The 23,589-nt window shown below is 38.4% G+C and overlaps 1 protein-coding gene across 1 annotated transcript; it reads right to left on the bottom strand.

The window, feature by feature from the left end:
• Nucleotides 1–1,616: 1,616 nt before the first annotated feature.
• LOC147162297 (uncharacterized) lies at nt 1,617–23,495 on the bottom strand. The gene is made up of 6 exons (XM_086097299.1): nt 23,386–23,495; nt 14,688–14,822; nt 14,091–14,523; nt 8,505–8,747; nt 8,174–8,394; nt 1,617–7,335 (listed from the first exon to the last, which is right to left on the bottom strand). The coding sequence occupies exons 2-6, from the start codon at nt 14,819–14,821 to the stop codon at nt 5,163–5,165; spliced, it is 3,204 nt and encodes a 1,067-aa protein (XP_085953425.1). The 5' UTR covers nt 14,822; nt 23,386–23,495; the 3' UTR covers nt 1,617–5,162.
• Nucleotides 23,496–23,589: the final 94 nt, after the last annotated feature.

The following is a 23,589-nucleotide window of genomic DNA, read 5'->3' on the forward strand; positions in this document are numbered from 1 at the left end:
ATCGAACCTGAGAGACAAGAACAAGCAGTACTGCAACTGTCTAGCGGTTCAACAAGGAACCACGGTAAAGTGGAGAGCAACCAACAAATGAATGTTGTGAACGGAATACATGTCAATTCCTTCAAATGCCCATTGAAGGTTCCATTTGTATATGCAGAGCTGAGAACTTCCATTAATCGTCACTTCCTGTCGATGGCGACACCCACCTTTCGATGAATGTACAATTACGCATAGCACGTTTAGGTCAGTCAATCTGTGTGAGTACCAACCGTGCATTCCGTGTATTTCGGTGAGGCTTGTTTTGTACTTGTACGTACCTATATTTTGTAGAAATGGAAGGTATTCTTCCTCTGGATACTGGAATATTGTATTGCATATTAAGATTATCACCAGCCACCGGAGTCACCCAGCTGTGATGTTCTTGAGCAAGACACCGATACCCTGAGCTGCTCCGGTGGGTGCCACTAGCAGTGTGTATTCGCTGGGATGGGTCAAATGCAGAGGTCAAATTTCATGTACACATGTGTACAAAACAAATACAGAGGATCTTCATCTTCATTCTACAGAGCAGCCTGGACAGATATGAACAAGCAAGTGTTTGCACTCTGCATTCTTTATTTGAAGGTACATGCATCACCATGATCTGGTATTGAGGGGCTAGTCATACCAAAAATGTGTGTTTTTTGTTTTAATATGTTATTTATATTTTAATATATTCTCTTCTTTGCCATCACTCAGAACACAAAGAAAAGCAAAACACGTTTGATGATCTGTGAGCTCAGGTTGCATGTCGGCGATCTGAAACTCTGTGCTTGTTATTTTGTATTTTGTTTGAACTTTGAATTGTACAACCTCAGTCAGCATTCATGCATACATCAACCATACAATGGGATATCATTAGAATATCTATATAATCCTGTTCTACGAATCATTTTGAGTCTTTTTTTTGTCATTCTTGATCTTTTAGCGTCAGTGAGGCTTAGTGGATTACATTCAGTTGAATGTAGAAGATTTTGTTTACTTTGAAATTTTCTGTACTGTGCTTTGGTACCGCTGTGGCTGTTGTGAAAGTGCTATCTATATAAATAAAGTTGAGCTGAGTAGAGACGCATCCAGTGACATCCTATATTTTCAAACTGTCAACACAAAGGGAGGGCCATTAATCAGCAGCATATTCTGACAGCAGTGTACTTTTACAGCCACAGGCATGCCAGTTAGAAGCAGAGCCATCTAGTGGACAGAAAAGGCATCTGCAACATGTTTCAGCACATGTTTAAGATGCCTTTAATAATATAAACGTCACATAATAGGCTTGTAATCTTCTAGTGAAGCACTAGAATGTAGAGTTTTACCATGTTGCTTGTCATACTAGTAGCACACGGTCAATTAGTGCACAATTTTGCCCTTCTAGTCCGCCAAAGTTGTACTAGTGAGAGCAAAAAGTACACAGTACTAACTAGTACATGGACCTTAAAAAGTACACAAAACAATAAACTATATACTTTCATAATTTCCATAATTTTATTTACAAATCACAGCAGATGTACTTTATTAAATATTTTTGTCATTTCTGTACACATTTACAAATCTGATGTGAGTGCATTCAGACATTATTTTACACATTTACAAACCTCGGATTATGCACATGTATTTTGTACATTTATTAAGCTTCATATTTCCCACATATTTTGAAATATCAATGGTATGATAAGCTTCATTAAATATAAAAAGAAAACTCATCAGTGACTGCAGCATAAAAACTATTTAAAAGGTACGTCAGCACAAATAGAATTTAGCAACCACACCAAGTAGTAGAGTTTGTTTATAGTACAATTGAAAAATGCAATTTTCTGCCAGGGTAAAAACTTCTTCATTAAAATAAATAGTTTTTAAAGTGACAGTGTGTAAAAGGAGGATCTGTGTGACGTATTATTTGTTTTGCACGTTGCATCACAGGAAACTGTGTGGCAAGAAACACCGTGTTTTATATGGAGTTTGATGGTTTTGCATTTGGAGGAGGATAAAGAGAAGCAGATGGTTCATTCTTGTTGTGCCATCAATTGTACGGCCTGTCTGGGGCCTGATAAAAAGTTTTTTTTATCGCATTCCCACCGAAAGGGGCCGCAAAAAATGAAAGAAATGGCTGCGAGCCGGGAGGGTATAACTTGATTGACTTGATTCCGACTGATGCGGTTTGTGGGGCTCATTTTATTGCCGGTAAGTACTTGTGAATATATATTTGTTATTTTGGAGAGGATTTAAAGAAATAATAAATCGAGTTTGTGCATTATAAAATCCGCTGAGTCATAATGTTTAGCGGTCTTCTTCAGGTGTTCCAAAGCGCGATCGACAACCACCCTGACTTGTTCCTTGTCTTGAAATGGGCTATCCTGGATCGGTAAATGAGAAGGTTAAAGAAGAAGTCGTCCAGTGTTACGAACGGAGGATCAAAAGGCAACGAGGATCAGAATTGTGTTATGGATTCCTATAAATGAGACAAAATATATTTGTGTGCCTAGTTTTTCACTTGAGTGTCCACATATTGTTTATCTTTATCTTATCCAAATAAATATTGCATTCTGCATCTATGTTTTGATACCTGCCGACCTCACTTGTGTACGCAGTAGCTATAGTTGTTAAGTCCTATCCTGACAGCTGCATAAAAGGTGCTACAATGCTAGTATGCTAATGCTGCGTAACATGACTGCGTAAATGTCCCCAAAGCAGATGTGTGGCCAGGAAACAGGTGAGTCGGACCAAACTTTGTCATCATCCCACGTCTTATATGGGCCTTCAATAGCTTCAGTTTTGCCGCCAAACCTCCTCCGCACTTTGGCAGTTAAAGTGCTTAACTAGCGGTGATTTCGCCCGCTAACTTTCTTCGTATACGCTGTCTATACAGCCAGCCATGTTTTCTGCCACTCAACCATCGCGCATGCGCTAAAAAAAAATTTCAACAAAGGATCCTCCTATAAGTGACCACTAGATGTGGCTATATCATAGAATCAATTTCAAAGCATGCACACTACGGAGAGACCACACTTTGTAAGTCTACCACCAATTCTTATTTTGCGTGAGTGAATGAACATCTTGGCGAGCGGCGGCAACTTGGCAGCTGGTGTGAAGCCCAGCGAACGATGCCGAAAGACCGAGCAAGTTGGATTTAGCCGGAACAGCTAAAAAAGCGGCTAGCTAGTCAGAGCCAAAAGGCTGGAGTGGCTAACAAGAGTGGCTAGCGGGAGAAGCTAGTATTATATAAAATAAAATAAAAGCTGGTGTTTTGTTGTTACTTTGATTTTTGGTCTTGTCATAACTTTGTTGGTTTTGTTTATTTAAAGTTTTACGCAGTTCCCCTGTTCGTGTTTTTTTTTTTTGTTAAATAAATTGTTTTCAGTATTACATGCATCCCTGCCGTGTTTCTCCTGCCTCCCTGCATTTGGGTCCCCCACGCCCCTTCGTGATAAGTAGATCTTTAATCAGCCTTTCAACAGCAATAAAATCCCCAGAATTTGGAAGTCTGCATTTGTTCTCCCCCCGTTAAAACAATTACAGATCAATTTCCAAGTTATGTAATTTAGTTAAAATAACTGAACGGATAGTTAGTGATCAATTGAAGGAGTTTTTACTAATAATATTGTATTACTATTTCAATCAGGTTTTAGAAAACAGCACAGCACTGTTACAGCCGGTCTCAAAGTTTTAAATTATGTTATAGAAGCTCTGGACAGTAGGAAATATTGTGTTGCTCTTTTTCTTGATATGTCTAAACTAAAGCCTTTGACACAGTGGATCACAGCTTACATTAAAATATTGTCAACAACTTGTACAATATTGGCATTTCAAAATCTGCCTCTCATTGGTTTAGTGACTATTTATCAAACAGAACACAGTGTGCGCATGTGGCTGGATCCACTTCTCCTGTTCAAAATGTCACTAAAGGCGTGCCACAGGGATCAGTCCTGGGACCCATTCTATTTTCAATATATATATATATATATATATATATATATATATATATATATCAACGGTCTGTGTGCTAATGTGTCAAATGCATTTGATCACTTTTATGCAGATGACACTATAGTTTAGCATTGCTGTTCATCCTTACTTATTCAGGCTTTTGAGTTTTTACAACCTTTTAATGTTGTCCAGTCTCACCTGAAGAGTTCGAAATTGGTTTTAAACACAGAAAAGAAAGCTCATGGTCTTCTCTACCACACGTGACTTACAAGGGAATATCTCAACCCTTGTAACTCAACAAGAAAGTTGGATAGAGCTGGTTTCTAAATACAAGTATCTTGGTTTCCTTCTTTTAAGGTGCACATTGCTTGTTTAGTCTCCAAGCTCAGATTTAAACTAAGGTTATTTTACCGCAACAAATCCTGTTTTTCAATTAGAGCCCGTAAATTACTTGTGTCTGCAACATTTCTGCCACTTATTGGCTATGGAGTTGTGCTGTATATGGGTGCTTCACTGAAATGTCTTCAGTCTTTAAACATTGTTTATCACAGTGCCTTAAGGTTTGTCTCTGGTGATGGTCGCCTCACACATCATTCTGACTTGTATATTAAATCTGGGTTAACTTTCTTAAGTGCAAGTAGGTACACTCAATGGGCTGACTTTGATTTATAAGACCATTCTTGGCATGGCTCCATTTTATTTAAGGACTTGTATACAGAGAACTGCAGGACATTATGCTTTACGGTCCTGTGACATTCTCCATCTTTCTCTCAGAACTGAACGAGGGAAGAGAGCATTCAGTTTTGCTGCCTGGAAGTCCTTACAGACTGAACTAAAGCTCTCAGAGCTTATTACACTTGGAGCCTTTCGATCCATATTGACTGATAAACAATGTGAGACGACTCAGCTGTGCCTGTGTTTATGATTTGGTATTTGTCCTTTAACGTGTATGCACTTTATTTTAAGACATCATACATTTGTAAAATGTATGTAAATGTATTGTATGTATAGTCTCAGTTTTAATGACGTGTGCTCTTGACCTCTTGGCCAGGTCACCTTTGTAAAAAAGATCTTGATCTAAATGGGTTTTTATCTGGTTAAATAAAGGTGTATAAGTAGAAAAGCAGCCAAGATAATTTTTTCCCCTCCATTTCATGTCTGCATTAACACACCATACCAGACCTATTTCTCCGGTTCTCCATTCATGCGCATTTTTTCATGTCTTCACCCTTCTTGGTCATCTTCCAGCTGAGAGTCCATGTCTTCTTAAGCAGGCCGTAGTCTTCATTTATCAGTCCTTTGTGTTTCACCTGCCGGTGCACCGTAGAGAAGCACGCGACTTCGTCCTTGTGTGGCTTTTTCCAGAGACAAATCCTCCAAGATTCTCGCCAAGCCTTCATCTCTTCTTGCCTGCCCTCCATGTCGTCCTCTTCATCATCTTCATCGCTTATCCTGTGAGCCACTGCCACCATCCAAGACTGCTTCCACGAGGAGAAGGAGGTGTTGAGTTTGTGGAACTGCAGGTGAAGTGGGACGTTCGGTTTGCGTTTGGTTGCATTCCTGGATTCCGGCCTTGTCTCCTCAGCTGCTTGGGCTTCACGAAGTGATCTCTCCTCAGTGTCTTCTTCTTCTTCTTCTTCTTCTTTCTCATTTTCTTCTTCTTCTTTTTCAATTTCTTCTTTTTTTCCTTCTTCGTTTTCTTCTTCTTTTTCATTTTCTTCTTCATTTTCTTCTTCATTTTCTTCTTCTTCTTCTTCTTCTTCTTCACTTGCTTTCTTGTAATTTTCATTGTCGACTTGTCTTTTGTGGACTTTTTCTTCTCCCTTGTCCTCGTCGTTAAAAGAGATATATTCTTCCACATCGTCAACCTCGTCCTCCTCATCTTCTTCTTCATCCTGTAATTCTTCCTTGGTATCTGCTCCTCTGGATTGTTCTTTCCTGTCTTTTCGCCATTCACATTTAGTGTGTTTTTTCATTTCTGTAGCATTGTTGTCCCATTCATGACTTTCATCGTCCCCTCCATCACTGTTGTCTTCGTCTGCATTTGTTTTCTTACCATTTTCATCCCGGCCATGTTCTTTGTCGTTTTCATCATCAATGGCCTCCTTATCTTCCTCATCTTTGTCCTCCTCAATATCTCTTTGTGAGTCTTTCTCCTCAATCTCATCCTCCTCTTCATCTTCTTCCTCCATCTCTTTGACCTCCTCTTCCTCAACCTCTTTTGTCAAGTCTTTCTCCTCAAACTCACCCCACTCCTTCGCCTCCTCTTTCTCGTCCTCTTCTTCCGTTTGGTCGTCCACCTCCTCAACTTCCTCTTCTTTATCATCATCATCATCATCATCATCATCATCATCATCATCATCATCATCATCATCATCATCATCGTCATGTGTTTCTCTGACTGCCCTATCTACTTGAGCCTGTATTTTAATTGATTCTCTGTCTTCCTGTTCATCCTTATCTTCCTCCTCATCTTCCAAATTTTCATTTGAAATCATTTGTAATATTTCTCTGAGCTGCAGTGTGATGTTCCTGTATTCTTGCTCTTCCTTTACTTCCTTTCCATGATCGTTATCCATGCGCTTATCAATTTTCCTATTCTTCTCAGCTTCATCCTTCTCCTCATTCTCGTTTGTATCAACTCCATTGTCTGCATCGTACCCATTCAATTCCTCCTCCTCCTTCTCCTCCTCCTCGTCTGTGCTGTTATGCTGTTCATTGACTTTGTCGTCCTTTTCATCGTCAGTCATCCTATTGTCTCCATCTTCATCATTTTCTTCCTTCTCGTGATTATAAATGTCATTGTTATTCTGTAGTTTCATGTCATAAATGTAAATGTTTTCTTGAAGCTCTTCATCTTCCTCATTCAACTCCTGCCTTTCATCTTCTATGCTCTTCTCTTGGTTTTCTATATCTTCCTCCTCCTCGATAGATTCATTTTCATTATTGTCCCCATTATGTGTTTCTGTCTTTATGTTTATATCCTCTTCATTGTGTTCAATCTCTGTGTCTTCCACTTCCTCTTCCTCATCAACTCCTTCATCCTCCTCTTGATCGTCTTCACTACCCTCTTCTTCATCCTCTAATTCCTCCTCATCAAACCCATCGTTCTCCTCGTCATTGTCCACTCCTTCATCCTCTTCTTCTGTGTTTTTAAACAATTGAAAACCCTCTAATTCATTGTCTTCTACCTCATCCAGGCTATCGTCTTCTGGCAGGTTCCATCTTTTCACAGTCTTCCAAGAATCCCACCACTCGCTGGTATCAGCATTCCCATTATTCAGTTCCGATGTGAGGAGGGCGTTGAGAATGTTGCGTCTCCTTGTCAACATGTTGCTGTGTCTTTGATGGGATTGTAGTGAAGACCTACACCACCTGCGGGCACAATATACCATCACATAGTTCTACATATTTTGACACTGGAAAAAGTACTTCTGTAATTCAGTAGCATTCACTGCACTGCTTTCATTTAGCCTATTGCAGGATCGTAAAGGTACAGTACCAGCTCTACTTGACTTAGTAAAGGCAGCCGTTTTTCACTTCAAAACAGTACTGCAGGAACTTGCAAAAACTATGCAATATGAAAAACTATTGTTAACACACCCAAAAAATTTAGAAATTTTCCTTTGCTTTCCTTTAGAGCTACAGTAAATATTCAAGACTGTAGAGTATACGGAGTGTACGGCTGCAGTGTCCAAAGCTAAGGAACAGCAGAAGTACTTTTTAAAAAATACATTTAACACAAACCTACCAAATAAACTTACATGATACATATTCATGAGTCTAATAAAGCCTATATATTTGAAATGCATAATCAGATTAATCAGGTTTATGTATTTAGTATTAATAAAGTTAAGTTTAAATTAATAATAATGAGAGTATTTATTTAAAATACATACATTTTATTGTTTGAATTGCATATTACACATAATAAATATACTGTGATGTGAAAAACATGTATGTCCATGTTTTTGTTGTTGTTGGGACATCCCAAAAACGTAAAAATTATAAATAAATAAAAAAAAGTTATTAGGTTTGTGTTAAAATTATATTTAATAAAATAAACAAAGTAAATGGGATTTTTTTAGGTACAAAAAAAATACATAATTTAAAAAAATATATATTATATATATATATATATATATTATTATTATTTTTTTTTTTTTGTGAGTGTGTGTGGATATCCCTTTGCATAAGATGTGTAACGACTCACCTGAGCTGCAGCCTGAAAAGCCAACAAGAACTCCAGATCTTCTCATGGTCTTCTTCTTCCTCCAGAGTAGTTTCTGAGATCAGCCAGGACTTATTCCACCCAGTCAGAAGCACATCATTTATTTTCATAATTTCAACTGTGAGCTCAAAGAGTGTACAGTCTTCAGCTCTAACTGTAGGTTTTGAAAGTCTCCATGAATCCTCCCACCCTGGAGGCTCATCCTATTTGAAACAGAAGTTGTATGGTTTATGTTTCTGATTGAAATAAATCATTTGGGAATTGAATGAAAACAATGAAATTGAGTCTCTGTTGACAATAAGACCTACTGTACCTGCTCCAGCAGTTGCTGTAATTGCTCAAACTTGTTACTGAAGCTTTGTTCGAAAGCAGGCCAGTCACAATCCCAATTTTGCTTCTGTTGTCTGAAAGCAAAGTTCATAATTTTCCAGGTGCCAGCCCATCGAGGAAGTTGATATATGCCAATTTCTGGATGGGGGATCTCATCGCTGTTAAACAAAACGTCCCAATGGAATCGTTTCTCCTCAGAACACTCAGGCAGGATTGTACCTTTTACCTGTAACACAGAGCAGTTATCGCCTTGCTTGAATCATATTCATCATATTGATTATGGATGTCGGAGAAAAAAAAGTCAATCCACATTATTTATTTTTGTTCAGCACTGGTGAAGAAATCCCATTCGGGTTTTAGAAAATGCAATTTCTGGAAAAATTGCATGTGAAGGCTGTAAGGGTGTTAGAAAAAATTTATTAGGCAATATATCGCGATATTACAGCGCGCAATTCTCAAATCGATTCGATATGCGGCCGAATCGATTTTTAAACATACATTTTTTTATGGGAATATTCAACAAAACGTCTTACTTAGGGTTAGGATTTACACATTAAGCATGGAAGAATGTTATATTAATGGAACATTAAGCCTTAATATTTTATTTCAGTGCTGTTTAAACATGAAACAGACTGCAACCTGTTTGTTAAATGCAGTGGCTCAGTTATAAGCCTGAATTTTCAGATACATAAATACGTTTTCATACAAATCTTACAGTGTACATGTACAAGTTTACTGATAAGTATTTTATACATTTGAGAAAGAAAAAAAATCGCAATAATCAATTTATAGATTCGTAACGGGATTAATCGGTATCGAAACGAATCGTGACCTATGAATCGTGATACAACTTGAATCGCCAGGTACCAGGGAATTCACACCAATATACAATGACCTGGAATGAGCTGAACATGCTAAGGTTGGAATGGTTTTAATTCATACAGAAATCTAGAAGCAGTTGAAGGAAGAAAAATAGCACAAAAATTAAAAATAAAGTAACAAGAAACAAAGAAACAAGAAAACAAGGAAGAAATCAAGTAAGCAATGGAGGAAGGAGCAAGTAATCGAGTAAGCAATGGAGTAAGATGAGAAGAAGTAAGTAAGCAATGTAAGTAAGAGGCGCAGAATCGAATAGCGACAGAGTAAAGAGCGACGAATTGAATAAGCAATGGAGTAAAGAGCGAGGAATCGAGTAAACAATGGAGTAAGGGTCACTGTCTGTTGAAATCAGGTCACTTCATATTGAAATTGGGTTGATATTAGGCCATTTTTGACAATTTATTCACAAATGTAGATAATATTAAATGTCGACCTTTGTTTTTGATTTATTGTAAGGAAATTGAAGAGTTTGGAAGGACATTGCGTAGGGTGAAGACAAAGCAAGCCTTGTCGGTATTTAATAACAAAAAGTTTACTGTCCGATTAGACCTTTTTTTGTTTTCTTTTTCTTGTGTCTTGTTTGACAGCGCCGTTTATGTGCTCAGTTTGAATTGGATGTTGAAGTGTGAATTAATAAAGAAAGCAAAAAATAAAAAAATAAAATAGGCCATTTCTGGGTCACTTCCTGTTGAAAGCAGGTCACTTCTGGGTCACGTCCTGTTGATATCGGGTCACTTCCTGTTGATATGAGGCCACTTCCAGGTTACTTCCTGTTGAAATCAGGTTACTTCCGGGTCGCTTTTTGTTGAAAACAGGCCACTTCCTGTAGAAATTGGGTCACTTCCTGTTGATTTTCGGTCACTTCCGGATCAGTTCCTGTTGATTTTAGGCCACTTCCAGGTTACTTCCTGTAGAAATCAGGTCACTTCCGAGTCACTTCTTGTTGAAAACTTATTTTTCTTTTCTTCTTCTTCTTTTATCGCCTTTTTTTCTTCAAAAAAAAACAAAAAACAAAAGGTCTAATCGGTCAGTAAACTTTTTAAGTTATTAAATACCGACAAGGCTTGCTTTGTTTTCACCCTCCTCAATGTCCTTCCAAACTCTTAAATTTCCTTACAATAAATCAAAAACAAAGGTCGACATTTAATAAATCTACATTTGTGAATAAATTGTTTTGCCATTATTATCAAGGTATTGATCATCATTTCCCTTGTTCTGTCTTGTGTTACAATCCCAAATTTAATATTCTTGAAATCCAGTGTTAGTGAATCATTGTCCTCCGAAATCCGGCGCTGAAATGTTTCCGAAAATGTCTTGGTGTACACACATTCAAAAAACAAATGTTCCAAAGTCTCTTTATCACAGCCACAAAAAGCACAGCAGATTTGTTCTACCTTAAACCTCTGTTTCATAAAGTCCCCACAAGAATAAACATCATTCATCACCTTAAAATGTGTTTCTTTAGCCTTTGGTGATATGGGTAGAGTAAGATACCGGGTTCTAATTCTAACACTCATGTCTTGAGTATATTCTTTTAACAAATTTTTCCTTTTTATAGGCAATGAAAATATCTTGGATGTAAGGCTACCACGTAAAAATTTATTAGTACATCTTTTATCTATAAGATTAACCTCGTCAATAAAGAGTGATGGAATTGTAGGTGTTCTTCGGTCATAAAGTAACATTCCTTTCACGATGTTTACCATAGCTTGTGGTATAGCGTGTATTACCCCTGAATATTATTGTTTCGTACAACTTAAATCAAATTTTGTGACAAAATCCTCAAATCTAAGAAATTCTCCTCTTATATCCATTAGGTGCAAGATTGACCAAATACCTTTCTCTGCCCAATCATGATAAATCAAAGATTTTCTTTTCACTAGAACACATCTATTATTCCAGATAGGAACAGAATGTGGAGTAAAGTTATGATTATAAATCCGTTTCCAATGCAACAAAACCCGCTAATAAAATTTTGATAGTTTAACTGGCAATTTAGTAACACAAAAATCACACCTAACAAAAAAATTATCCCCCCACATTCTTTAAATAAATGCAAGGGAATATCCCCTTTTAAACACTGTTGCAACCATTTGAGTTTTATCATACTATTCATTACTTCATAATCAATCACATTTAAGCCACCTTCTTCAAATGGTTTCATTACATCCTCTTTTCTCAAATAGTGATGTTTGTTTTTCCAAATGAAATTAAAATTGGTTTGATTTATTGATAAAGAAAAGGCTGGGTATATAAATCTTGAGAGAATCTCAATTTTGGTTAACAAAATACATCCGAAAATTGACAGATCTCTTTGTAACCAGGAATTAAGTATAGATTTGCTTTTTTCCAACACTGGTACAACAATCAAGTTTTCTCTGGTTTTACAGTCTTTTGTTATGGTCACATCTAAATATTTCACTGGAATTCCATATAAATCCGGTGGGTGATCAACTGGTGGAATATATTGAAGCTGGAACGAAGTGACTCGGATGAAAGTCAAGTCTAAAAATAGTCTAGCAAAAAACACTTGCACTTCGTCACGCACACACACAATGGTTTTCAACTGAGTTTTATGAGAAAGCGCACACCTTGATACAGATTTAAAAAAGGGCTTGTTAAAACGGCAAGGGTTTGGGGAATGTTTGGGGAGCATGTTCTTATTTTTTATATCGGATAAAAAAATGACAGAATTAGAGCAGGTAAAAAAACAGAAAGTAACTTTTCGAGATTTTACCCGAAAAAGGCAGCAACAATTACATGGGGTTTAATGGGTACAAATGGTATCTTTTCTTCACTTTAATTCAAATAAAATATACCAAATCACGACTTTGCCAGACAAAAGTGGGTTTGTCTGAAAGAAGACCCTTGTGACTACAAAATGTCCAAATTGGATGTTTAGTGAACAAATATTGTGGCCACGGTGACGAGTTGATCTGAAATGTTTCGAAAACGCTCCTCACTCTGACGCTGATTAGTACGCAAGCGTAGAGCTGCCAATGTGGAGTAAACATTTTGGGCTGGCGAGTACATTCGAACGTACTTAAAAATATGTTCGAACGCACTTGTAGGCTAAATGCTACAAAGTTAGCATAACTTCCCATAATGCCACGGGTTAAACAAAACGAGTGAAAACAAAACCAATTTTTTTAGGCATTTGGGCCACATTGCCAATTCGTTTCAAAATTAAATTGAAAAAAAACATTGTTTATTCGTAACGTTTATAATTTATGTCTGCAGTGCATGATTTAGGTTCGTCATTTTTCGCCCCATAATGCAACGGGGTATTTCATGGACTGTACTTCATGGAGGTAACGATTGGACAGGAGCCTTGCCGACAGTGAAAAATTAGTAAGTAAACATAATTTGTTCGTAATTTTTATGGCTTTAATTTGTCTGCATTGCATGATTTCCGTTCGACCAACTCGTTGGAACGTATGCCAAACGCAGCAGTTATCGTCGTGGCCAACAACAAGCCACCTAGCGAAGCGAGACAGAAAGGAAACATGACTCACGGCAAAATAGCAATTTAAAGAGCAATGTGTTAATTATTTCGACATTTAATGTTATGAGGACGTCTTCAACGTTCTTCCTCCTCTTTTTCTAATCAGTTAATTACTTGCATAATTTAAAATAAAAATAAAAATGACCCCAATATTTTGACGACAACAAATATGCTGAAAGTCATACGTAAACATTTATTAAATGCTTTACTTTAATACATGTAGTTATGTTTATTGCTCAAACACAACCTGTGCTCCCATTAACGTAACCATCCGCTGTCAGCTAAATGATCATCTGTGGTCAAAAGGAATAGTGTGATTAATCTGCGTTAATACATGATTGATGCGATATATAGTGTTGTCAAGATACCAACATTTTGGTATCGGTTCTGGTACCAGGATGTAGTTCGATACTTTTTGGTACTTTTTCCAAATCGAAAGACAACAACAACAAAAAAAGTCATTTAAGACTTTATTTTTCTTCAAAAAATGTTCTTGTATCTTTAATTTATATATATATATATATAGAGAGAGAGAGAGAGAGAGAGAGAGAGAGAGAGAGAGAGAGAGAGAGAGAGAGAGAGAGAGAGAGAGATTTTTTTTTTTATGTTTTGGGTTGGCCCAGGGAAGAAAAGATCTGCCTATCCACTGAGCAGCAGCTGAATCCAATCTCCATATTCAGAACCAAAACAAGAACAATCTGTAGTAAGCTGACCATACTTGAGGACCATTAATGGAAGACATTCACAAATCGGACCTTGACAGTAAGCAGAAAGCGGAGGGAACCGTTTTTGTTTCTGAAACCGAATTATCTTTGTTCTCCACACTGTTATGAAGAGAATTTCTGTCACTAGTTTAGCTGTATATGTGTACTGTATATATGTATTGTCTTTGCATATCTAGAAAAGTTTAATAGTAGTAGTAGTAGTAATAGTAGTAGTAGTAGTAGTAGTACTAGTGGTGGTGGTAGTGCCCATTATGGCTCTTCTTTTGGGCTGTGTATGTGAAACAGAATAAGAATTTTAAAACACCTTTTTTGACTGTATGTGATATATCAATGTTCTTATTCCTATTTAGCTCAGTTGATGATGTCCTGTAGCCATCTCAATGTTTGATAATTTGCCTTAACTTCTTAGACATCATCCACACAGACAGACAAGTCGAATGTGTGATTTTCATCCATTCACCTGTTTCCAGGACTGGCTCCAGCCAATAGTCGATGTGCACTCAGGCTTTGATGCATATTCCACAGGTTTGTACATGTACCTGACCACAACTATAGTTGTAAATCCTTGGGTTTTGGTTTTTGTCTCATTGGCCTTAAAAAAAAGATACTTTGGCGGTTTCAGACTCATCCAGGACTCTTTCCAGTGTAACCGGAAAATGTCCACTTCAACCCTACGCTTTCCTATAAGAGGTTGAGGCGATTCCCTTGTAGAAGGAGGTGGTGCAGGTTTACTTTTGGGTTTGGGAGGAGGGGGAGGTACGATTTTGAATTTGATTCTTGGCTTGTTTTTTTCTTCTTGCTCTGAAGTAGCCCCCTGAAAGTCGGAGGTTTCACCTTTTGTCTGATCTCCATTGGCCACCAGAGCCCAGTGATAGTTCCACTTTGAGTCAAGCCTGCAGGCAAATCCAAAGGAAAACAAAGTATCAATGTTGAGAAAATAAAACACTTATTGAATTCACTTGATTTGTATTTAAATCTACTCTTACTAGTACTACAGTTACAAGTCACCAGTGTGTTGGTGATTTCAGTTGTTTATGTCTATACATGAAATACTCACAATTTGAGGGAACTTTTTTCCTTCAATTGCCCCTCCCGTTTGCACTGGTCTGCTATTGTCTGTGCTCGCTTCTCCCATTGGTCTCTTAGCCGCCCATTGCTGAAAGACTTCTGCTCACCTTTCTTTGACAGCATCCTGATCGCAAGGAGAAATGTTGTTAACAATTGATCTAATATTGTGAACGTTAACAAGCAAAGTTTGAATTGATGTTTGATCTTCTAATTCTGTGAATGTTAAAAGCAGTTTCAAATTTATTTATTTTAAGATACACAGAACCAATGATTTCCCCATAATTACAATTCATTTAAATCCTGTTTATACATTATAAAAAAAATCAATTCATTCATTCTTGAAGCTTACTATCCAAATGGTTCACCAAAAAAAAGTCCAGCTCGTGTAGTTTCACATGCACACAAACCCCCGTGCTGAACAATGCCTTGACTGTTATTTGAACTGCAAGATTACTTCCTTTTTTTTTTTTCTTCTTTTTTTTTTTTTTTTAAGAGCTCAGTATTGTTCATTCGGAAATGTCATCATCATTGCTCTTTTATTATTATTTTTTTTATTATTATTTTTTTTTTATATATATATATTTATTTATTTTTATTTATTTTTTTGTGTGTGTGTGTGTGGGTGAGTATGTGTATGTGCGTGCGTGCGTGCGTGCGTGCGTGCGTGTATTTGTTAGCTCACCAGAAAACCTATTAGAAAAAATCTCATACCGTTCACCTAAACCGAACACCAGGAGACCCGAGGGGACCAAAGAAAACCAAGGAAGGTGAAATCCAGCACCGACCAGACACCCCCCACCAGAACTCCTCCCCAGCCCAAGAAACATCCAGACCCCAACAAATCCAAAAAACATAAAATCAGGGAGGCCTCAAGAGACCAAAGGAGAGACCGAGAAAAGGAAGGAAGGACAGACGAAGCCGCGTGAGATCCGCAGACACCAGCCCCCACCGACTCAATAACCAGAGGAGGAAACAGATTGTGTCTGAGTTTCGGTAGATGCTGGTGTGGTGGATCTGGCATGCATGAAAATCTCCACCAAAGAGGGGAGCCGTCGACCCCCGCCGGAACAGAGCAAGCGCAACACCTCAGGGCCCCCCAGGCCGCGGCAGCGCCAAAGGACGACCCCCGGGCCCCGCCAGGGCCACCGGCCGGAGAGCAAACCCAGGAGCAGGAGCGCCCCCCGCCCCAACACGGCCCGCGCCCCCGGCCCAACGCAGCAGGACGGGGCACTGCAGGCCCACCAGGCACCCCACCGGCCCCCAACCCCCGCACCCCCCACGACCCCCCGCCCCCCATCCACCCCCGCCACCCACCCCAACCCAGCCCCAGCCGCCCCCACGTCCCCAATCCCCCAGACACCCCCCACCCCCAGCACCCCCCCACCCCGCAACCCCCACCACCGCCCCCCCTCCCCCAACAAAGCCTGCAAGATTACTTCAATCTAACAAGAGTGTCCACAACTCCACGTAAAAATAACTGGAATCGAAACACCACAATTAAATATATTTGGGGTTCATTTCATTTGTTTATGAATCACAATCAGCATTTTTAGTTAATGCTATGGTATAGGAAATGTTTATGCTATGTTCTAATTGGTATTTAACAAAAGATTGTGACATTGACATTGATTGTGTTTATGAATGTCAATTGGCTTAGACATGTGAACCTTTGCCTGAAATGAGATTGTAAAAAAAAAAAAGATTATAATTTTGACCTAATCACTACACTTATAATAAATAATGTTTCCAATGTTGGATTCTGTGAGCTGTCGTTGCACTTCTAAATCGAACCTTTTTGTCGCATGAGAAGAAAAGTAAGTATTTAAAAAATTAGTCCATAATTACATTGGAGAATAAGATAAACTTGGAATTGGATTATTACAACAGCTTCAGAGTCAGTTGTAGTAAGTTATGAAATATGTACACTTTTAAAACAGTTGCGTAAAAAATAACCCAAATTCGGTCAAAAATGCGACTGGCGATTGGCTAGCAATCAGTTCAGGGTGTACCCCGCCTACTGCATTAAGCCAGCTGTGATAGGCTCCGGTCAGTTCACTTTTTACCAAATACAATTTAATTGGGTTATTCAATCAACCCAAAAAGTTGGGTCAAACAAATAAACCTCAAAACGACCCAAAAAAGTAGCTTGCTTTGTGGATTATTAATTGAATTTGTTTAATAACTCAAAAAATTGGGTCAGTCCATTCTTTTTAAACCAAATTTGGGTTATTTTTGACCCTATCATTTTTAGAGTGTAACTATGAGTAGCATGGTGTTACACCAGTTCCCACTTGAAACTTATTTCACGGCATAAAGGCATATAATAACGTGAAATATCTTGGAGAGATACTCAGGACCACATCCACTCTGCTTTTGCGCGGCGCTAACCATTAAAAATCGAGCAAAAGCATCGTATCTCATTCGCAAAGCACTCGCAGATGGTGAAATTCCTTACTAACTGCGCTGCTGGGCAAAATGCGTCTCGTTGCAGCAGTGCTATTTTCTCCCGGTAACACCACCATGCTAAATCCTCAGTATATTTTCAGTTATTTAATATTCATTGCTGGATACTTGCTTATCATTGAGTCTTATGGTTGTAATAGCAGAGTAGATAATATTGTCATTTTCTTCTTCCGACACCTTTTCAGGCTGAATTGGACTTTGTCACCATTTTTGCTTTTTGTTGGAATATGACATGACTGTTGCTTTTGCTATTGCCTGAAACAAATAAAAATGAAATGCTGTCATTTTTGGAAAATGAGCAGAGATGGCAAATCCAGGTCCAGAAAGTAAAAACCCTGACACGGTTTGTCTTTAGCCCCGGCTGTTAGCTAGCAAGCTCCCTAGCTAGCTCCCCGGGTGCTCGGTTACCTGTGTTAGATTATTAACATTGTTTTTCTGTTTCAATTTATATTTTAATCGTTTTTTATATTAGTTAGAGCTGTGTAATAATAAGACAACAGTTAATTCATATGTTAGTCAATCTATAGTCCTTTGTTCTCTTCCCTGGGAAAGTAAGGTTTCTGATTTATCTAAATGAGGGGATGTTTGAAAGTGCAAGCAGAGGTCTGTCCATAAAAATCCCTGGTGCGAGGAGGCGCCGGGGGCCAATTGTTTACCCACATCTGGAGTGGACTAAGATAGGAACTGAAGTAGGATTATCAAGTTGTGTATTTCACTCTGCTGACAGGACAAGATGACAGGGTGGAGTCAACTGTTTTTGTATAAGTGAGGGAGAGCGGAAAGAGAGGGCACACTTCTAGACCAGATGCTGTTTGAGCAAAGTTCTAAAGTGACTTCAGAATTCTGAATAATAAAAGCTGGCAAAACTTCTTCACGAGATCTCAACTTTGAGTTTTATTTTGAACACGCAGGAAATCAAAAGAAACGATTTCTAACAAATGGTGAACCCCGACGCTGAATTCTTGAAGGAATGGTGACGTTCTAGATGTTTGCGAGCTGCGGCATTCACGGACTAAATAAATAAGTACGGTAAGTGGAGACTTTTATCCACGTAGGGAAGTTCTGTCTGTTTGGGACCGCTGCAACTGGTTTTCGTCTTCTAAATTGTCTAAATTTTTACGTGAGGTCTGTGTGAACAAGTTGTAGTTTGGTGTCGTTCAATTAACAGAGGGACGCAGAGTCCTTGATTTGGGATTTTTCCTACGACATTGAACTGTACTCGTACGTGGGGTGGAGCATTAAGTGATGAAAGTGCTGGCCTGGAAATGTTGTGCGCAGTTGTCCACAGGTTGAAGTAGCGGCTTATATATTTTTTTGTTTTATTCCGTCTCGCTACGAAGGAATCGCTAGACTATGACGGTTGTTTTTATGAATTTTGAGAGGATTACGGGGTGACGTGGAGATTTTTTCTTCCACTAAGGATTCTATAGGTCATAGTAGCGCGCCTGCTTCGGCAGTTCTTTTGGGTCAGGACCGCTCTGTGGTTAATTAATTTTACCTCTGATTAAGCGTCCGCTAGCACGTGATAAGTTATTTTAAAAGCGCGCCCTGTTGAAATTGAACAGAATTGAGGTTGGTCAGATTGACGCAGTGGGAATTGGCTTGTACCGCTGTTTGTTCGATCGAGAGATCACGTGATTCGTTATTTATGTCTGTTCAAGGTCTGTTATGTGTGTATGTGTTTGTGGGCGCCTGTGTTGTTCTTGTGAAATTGTTTAACGTTGTCGAATAAATTTAACCTATTGAACTATCATACTACAAGTGAGACGTCACTGCATTGATAAATATTAAAACGACTTGAGTAGAATATAAACTGAAGTGGTGAATAATTAAAATAAATAATGGAGGGCGCTTTTGTCCATGACACCGAATGGTTTGACCTAAAAGTGCTTCCGGTTCATAGTCGGAACTTATTCTTGGATGCACAGGTTAAGAATGCTTCCGAGGTTGCAGTCGGAGCCATGCCGAAAAATATCGACGAAAAATGACAAAAAACTATTAATTGTTTGAATGAACGGCTGTCGCTGGACAAAATGGTACGAGGGACTTTTGTATTTTCTTTGAATGGTAGAAGAGTCGGACGAAATTGTAAAAAGTGGATCAAATTATGTGAAATGCTAGAATGTTGGCTTTGGCCAGTTCCGTTAAAATTGCTCGGGGGGTTTTGATAGAAGCTGGTGATGATACAGTGGCTGATTTTGTTGCTAAAATAACTTCTCCTCCGGCATATGCTTAGCCGCATGCGGGTGATTTGTTTGAAGCTATTAACCCGTTTACTGAATCACCGTACAAAACTGCGGTTCAAATGCTGCAAGATTTGCAGACGACGAATTGACAACAAACCCGTTTATAATTTTTAAATGAATAAAGAGTGTGTGCGTATGTACTTGCGAAAGTTTGAGAAATTGGGAGACTTGTTGAGTATGTGACCTAGATACCAAAGGTGGGGGCTGCCCTAGTGGGTTGTGATTGTGAGTGAGAAATGTGCGTATTGATATTTTGTTTGTTTTTCTTCAATATCTTTAACTGTATGTTTGGTGTTGTTTTTGTGTGAGATGAGACTGGTGTGATAATGCCGTTTGTTTTTCGAATGGGAATGTAGTGAAATAGGTTTTGCGATGTGATAATGCTAAGATTTTTTCTTTTTCCGCTCCCCCCCTGTCTCTAAAAAATAGAAGAAGAAAAGGGGGGGCTGTGTGTGTGTGAGATGGGGGTTAGAGTATAATGTGTCCTCGTGATGGAAGTTTTTCTCTTTTCTAGGTAAGAGAAGAATGATAAAAAATAAAATAAGTAACAGTATTTGAAGGATATTGCTGAGTTCTTGTAGTAGAATATTAGATTAGTCTTTTACACTATACAACTTTTGATACAGACAATAAACTTGTTAACTTTCTCTTTTCTGGGCAAATGAATAAAGAATAATGATAAAATAATGGTATTTTGTATTGAGCTATATTGAGTTGACATAATTATACCTACATCTGTACAGCTGTGGCTAGATTTAAGATAGTTGAATAAGAAGTTATAAATGTTTTTGAAGTCGACATAATAATAATGATTTTTAATATTTGTTTTTTCTCTGAGTGTGTCATTTCAGAAACTGATGCTTAACTCTTTGACCGCCATAAACGTTATAAAACGTTTAGTAAAAACCTACGGAGGGGCGCCGAGGACGTTAAAAGACGTTCACTATGTTTTTTTTGTTTGTTTTTTGAAACGGGTGGAGAAAAGCCTTGGGCAGCTGTGCTGAAAGTATCAAGCAGATCTAGTTAGTAAAATGACTCGTTTTGGCCCCTAGATGGCAGCGATGACTCTCTTTGGACAAGATTGGGTGGGCCGCCCACTGTGGGCGTCAGTAGAAGACGTGAGGCGGAGCTAGAGTGTTGAGGGGACAATGGCTGATGATGCAACAATGGCTGATGAAGCAACAATGGCGACCGGTTACAAGCAGCTCACGCTTGAGCATTTTTTTCAAAGACGGAAAGCATCGATCAATACTAAAAAGCGCATTGATGTCGACGATGATGATGACTCCGAGCTTGACGCCAAAGTTGGAAGCCTTGACGCGACCGTTATGATCACGTAGTAAGCCTCACCGGCTAGCGCTGCTAACGCCGGAAAACGCGCAGCACAACCGTCCGAGTACTTCTGCACAAGCAGACATTCGATCGGGCGATGGAGAGTAGTCGAAAAGCATCGACCAATGCACATTGATGATGATGATGATGGTGAATCCCGAGGTTGACGCCACAGTTGGACGCGGCCTTTATTCTCACGTCATAAAGCCTCACCGGCTAGCGCTGCTAACGCCGGAGCTGCACAAGCGGACATTCGACCGGACAATGATCCAATGATGTACCCCGAGTCCAATGCATATTCATCGGAGGAGCGGGTACAGTCTGATCACGGAGAAGACACTGGTTCTGGACTACGATGCCACCATGAATGGAGTGGATAAGATGGATCAGAACATCTCTTACCACCCGGTATAGCAACTGAAGGACATGAGGAAGCCAGACGTAACACCACCGTAACGTAACCATAGCATGATCCTGATATTAGACTTGATGGCAACACACACTGCAGTATATACTTGCTATTCCCTGGAAAAAACGGCCGGCAAGAAAGTGTAGCTTCTGCACGCGAAGAGGCAATCGCAGTGAAACTAATCTGTTGTGCAAATCCTGTTGCGTCTCCAATTTTGACTCCAAAGCCAAATGAGGAAACAAAATACCACATTTCCTCATGATGAGCAACCTCTCAAATGGTCCACACAGTCATTTACTTTGTTAAGCTAAAACATTGATTAGAGCTACTTGAAGTTGCATATCCTTGAATTTTGCGTCCTGGTTTAGCCGTATTATCAGAGATAGGGAATTACAACATGTCTAATATTAAGTGTCAGGGTCAAGTATTTGGTTGAGTTCCCATAAATTGCACATTGATGTATGACTCGGCAAACTGTGACATGAGATATCATCTCTCTTTCCACACACACAAACGGTTGTCAAAAGCAACCCAAATCAACAATAAACAAATAAACACCACTTGTAATGCATTATAAACTTGATGTTTAAAGTGTGCTTTGCTTGATATAAACTTTACACAGGACAGAATGTACATTAGTGACCTAGTTTAGTTTTGAATAATAGGTTTCAATGTACTGTAAATGTTTATCTTTTGCCAAGTTTTTATCATGTTTATAAAGGAAATTATAATTAATTAAATAAATAAGATTATAAAGAATTATTAGTAAGTATATATATATATATATATATATATATATTAGAGCTGTCAAACGACTACATTTTTAAATCAGATTAATCACATTTTAGAATTCTGATTAATCACAATTGATTGCCTAATAAAAAAGGCTTTTTTAATCAAAAAATGTGCCAGCCAAATTTGAAGAGCACTGGTTATGTGTTAATAATAGGACGTCTTCAACATTTTTTGATCCACTGCACACGCTCATCCTCCTCTTTTTCTAATCAGTTAATTACTTGCAGAATTTAAAATGGGGGGAAAAATGACCCCGATAGTTTGACATAAACAAATATTCAAAATGTGATACGCAAACATTCATTAAATGCTTTACTTTAATGCATGAAATTATGTTTATTGCTCAAACACAACCTGTGCTACCTTAAACGTAGCCATTCGCTGTCACGCTAAAGGCTAATCTATGGTCACAATTAATAGTGCGATTAATCTGCAATATTTCATGATTAATGCGATATTTTTTGTGATTAATTAATCAATTAACGCTTTAACTTTGACAGCACTAATATATATATATATATATATATATATATAATGTTAATGATGTTATTAATAATAATAATAATCATCATAATAATCATAAATATAAATGATGTTGCCTGTGCACAAAAAGTTACGTACATGTAAATTGAGGATCAGCCTTTAATCCTTCTGCCAGCAGGATGAACCTCAGGGCTCAACAGTGTCTCTGGTGTTGAGAGAAGCTGACTAATGCAATAACTATTATCTAAAATTAGGCAATGATCTTTGATCTCCACAGGCAGCCCCACTGAAAATACAATTACAGTGACCTCAGTATATTAAGATGATGCAGTCACACCTTAAAAGGGGTTCAGATGTTTGTATCCCCTTTGTCTCAACATTTTCGAAGGGGCAAAGATGAGACCTGAGAACGATGCTTGGGTTTCATAAAAATGAAGTCAGAACTGGCAGGTCTTCCGCAAACTGATGCAGCCTGCCCAACATGCAGAAATCGAAGACACAAAGATAATATAAACTAGATTTTGATATACGTATCACTATCACTTATACTGAGGGTTAGGGAATCCAGGTCAAGAAAGTAACAACCCTGAAACAGACTTGCTTTAGCCACATGTGCTTCCAAACAACTGGCAGGTAAACAAGCTCGTGGCCACCTGTTGAGTAGAAGCACCTGCGGCTAAAGCCAAACTGTTTCAGGAATTTTACTTTCTGGACCTGGATTCCCCAACCCTGCTTATACTATTGCGGTTTAACACAAACTGGTGTGTACCACTATATCCCACTTGGCGTTTAAATAAAAAAATTAAAAAAATAATTCCATGATGACAGCAGCCCAAAAATAAAGTCTGTCAATTGTTTTTCAAGTTTGTACTTAGAAAGTACACATTTGAAAAACTTTTTTTTTTTTTTAATCTTTACAGCAAAAAAAAAAAATACAAAAATAAAACGTCTGAACTTACCTGATGTCTTTTATCCAGTCAGTTGATTTCCCTTTGAGTGTTTGTTAGCTTTATCCAACACTATACAGTAAAGATAGGAGTCAAATGCAGCATGTATCCAAGGTGCTGGTCTGTCGCTACAGTATTTCACGGCCTGTGGGCCACACGAATGTCTTCAGTCTCTTGGTTTTGGTCTGTTGTGCTGTTGGCTTAAACAAGCCCAGA

The sequence above is a fragment of the Leptonotus elevatus genome, chromosome 15 (genome assembly GCF_054856555.1).
Source record: "Leptonotus elevatus isolate MCC_2025b chromosome 15, RoL_Lele_1.0, whole genome shotgun sequence".
NCBI classification, from domain to species: Eukaryota; Metazoa; Chordata; class Actinopteri; order Syngnathiformes; family Syngnathidae; genus Leptonotus; species Leptonotus elevatus.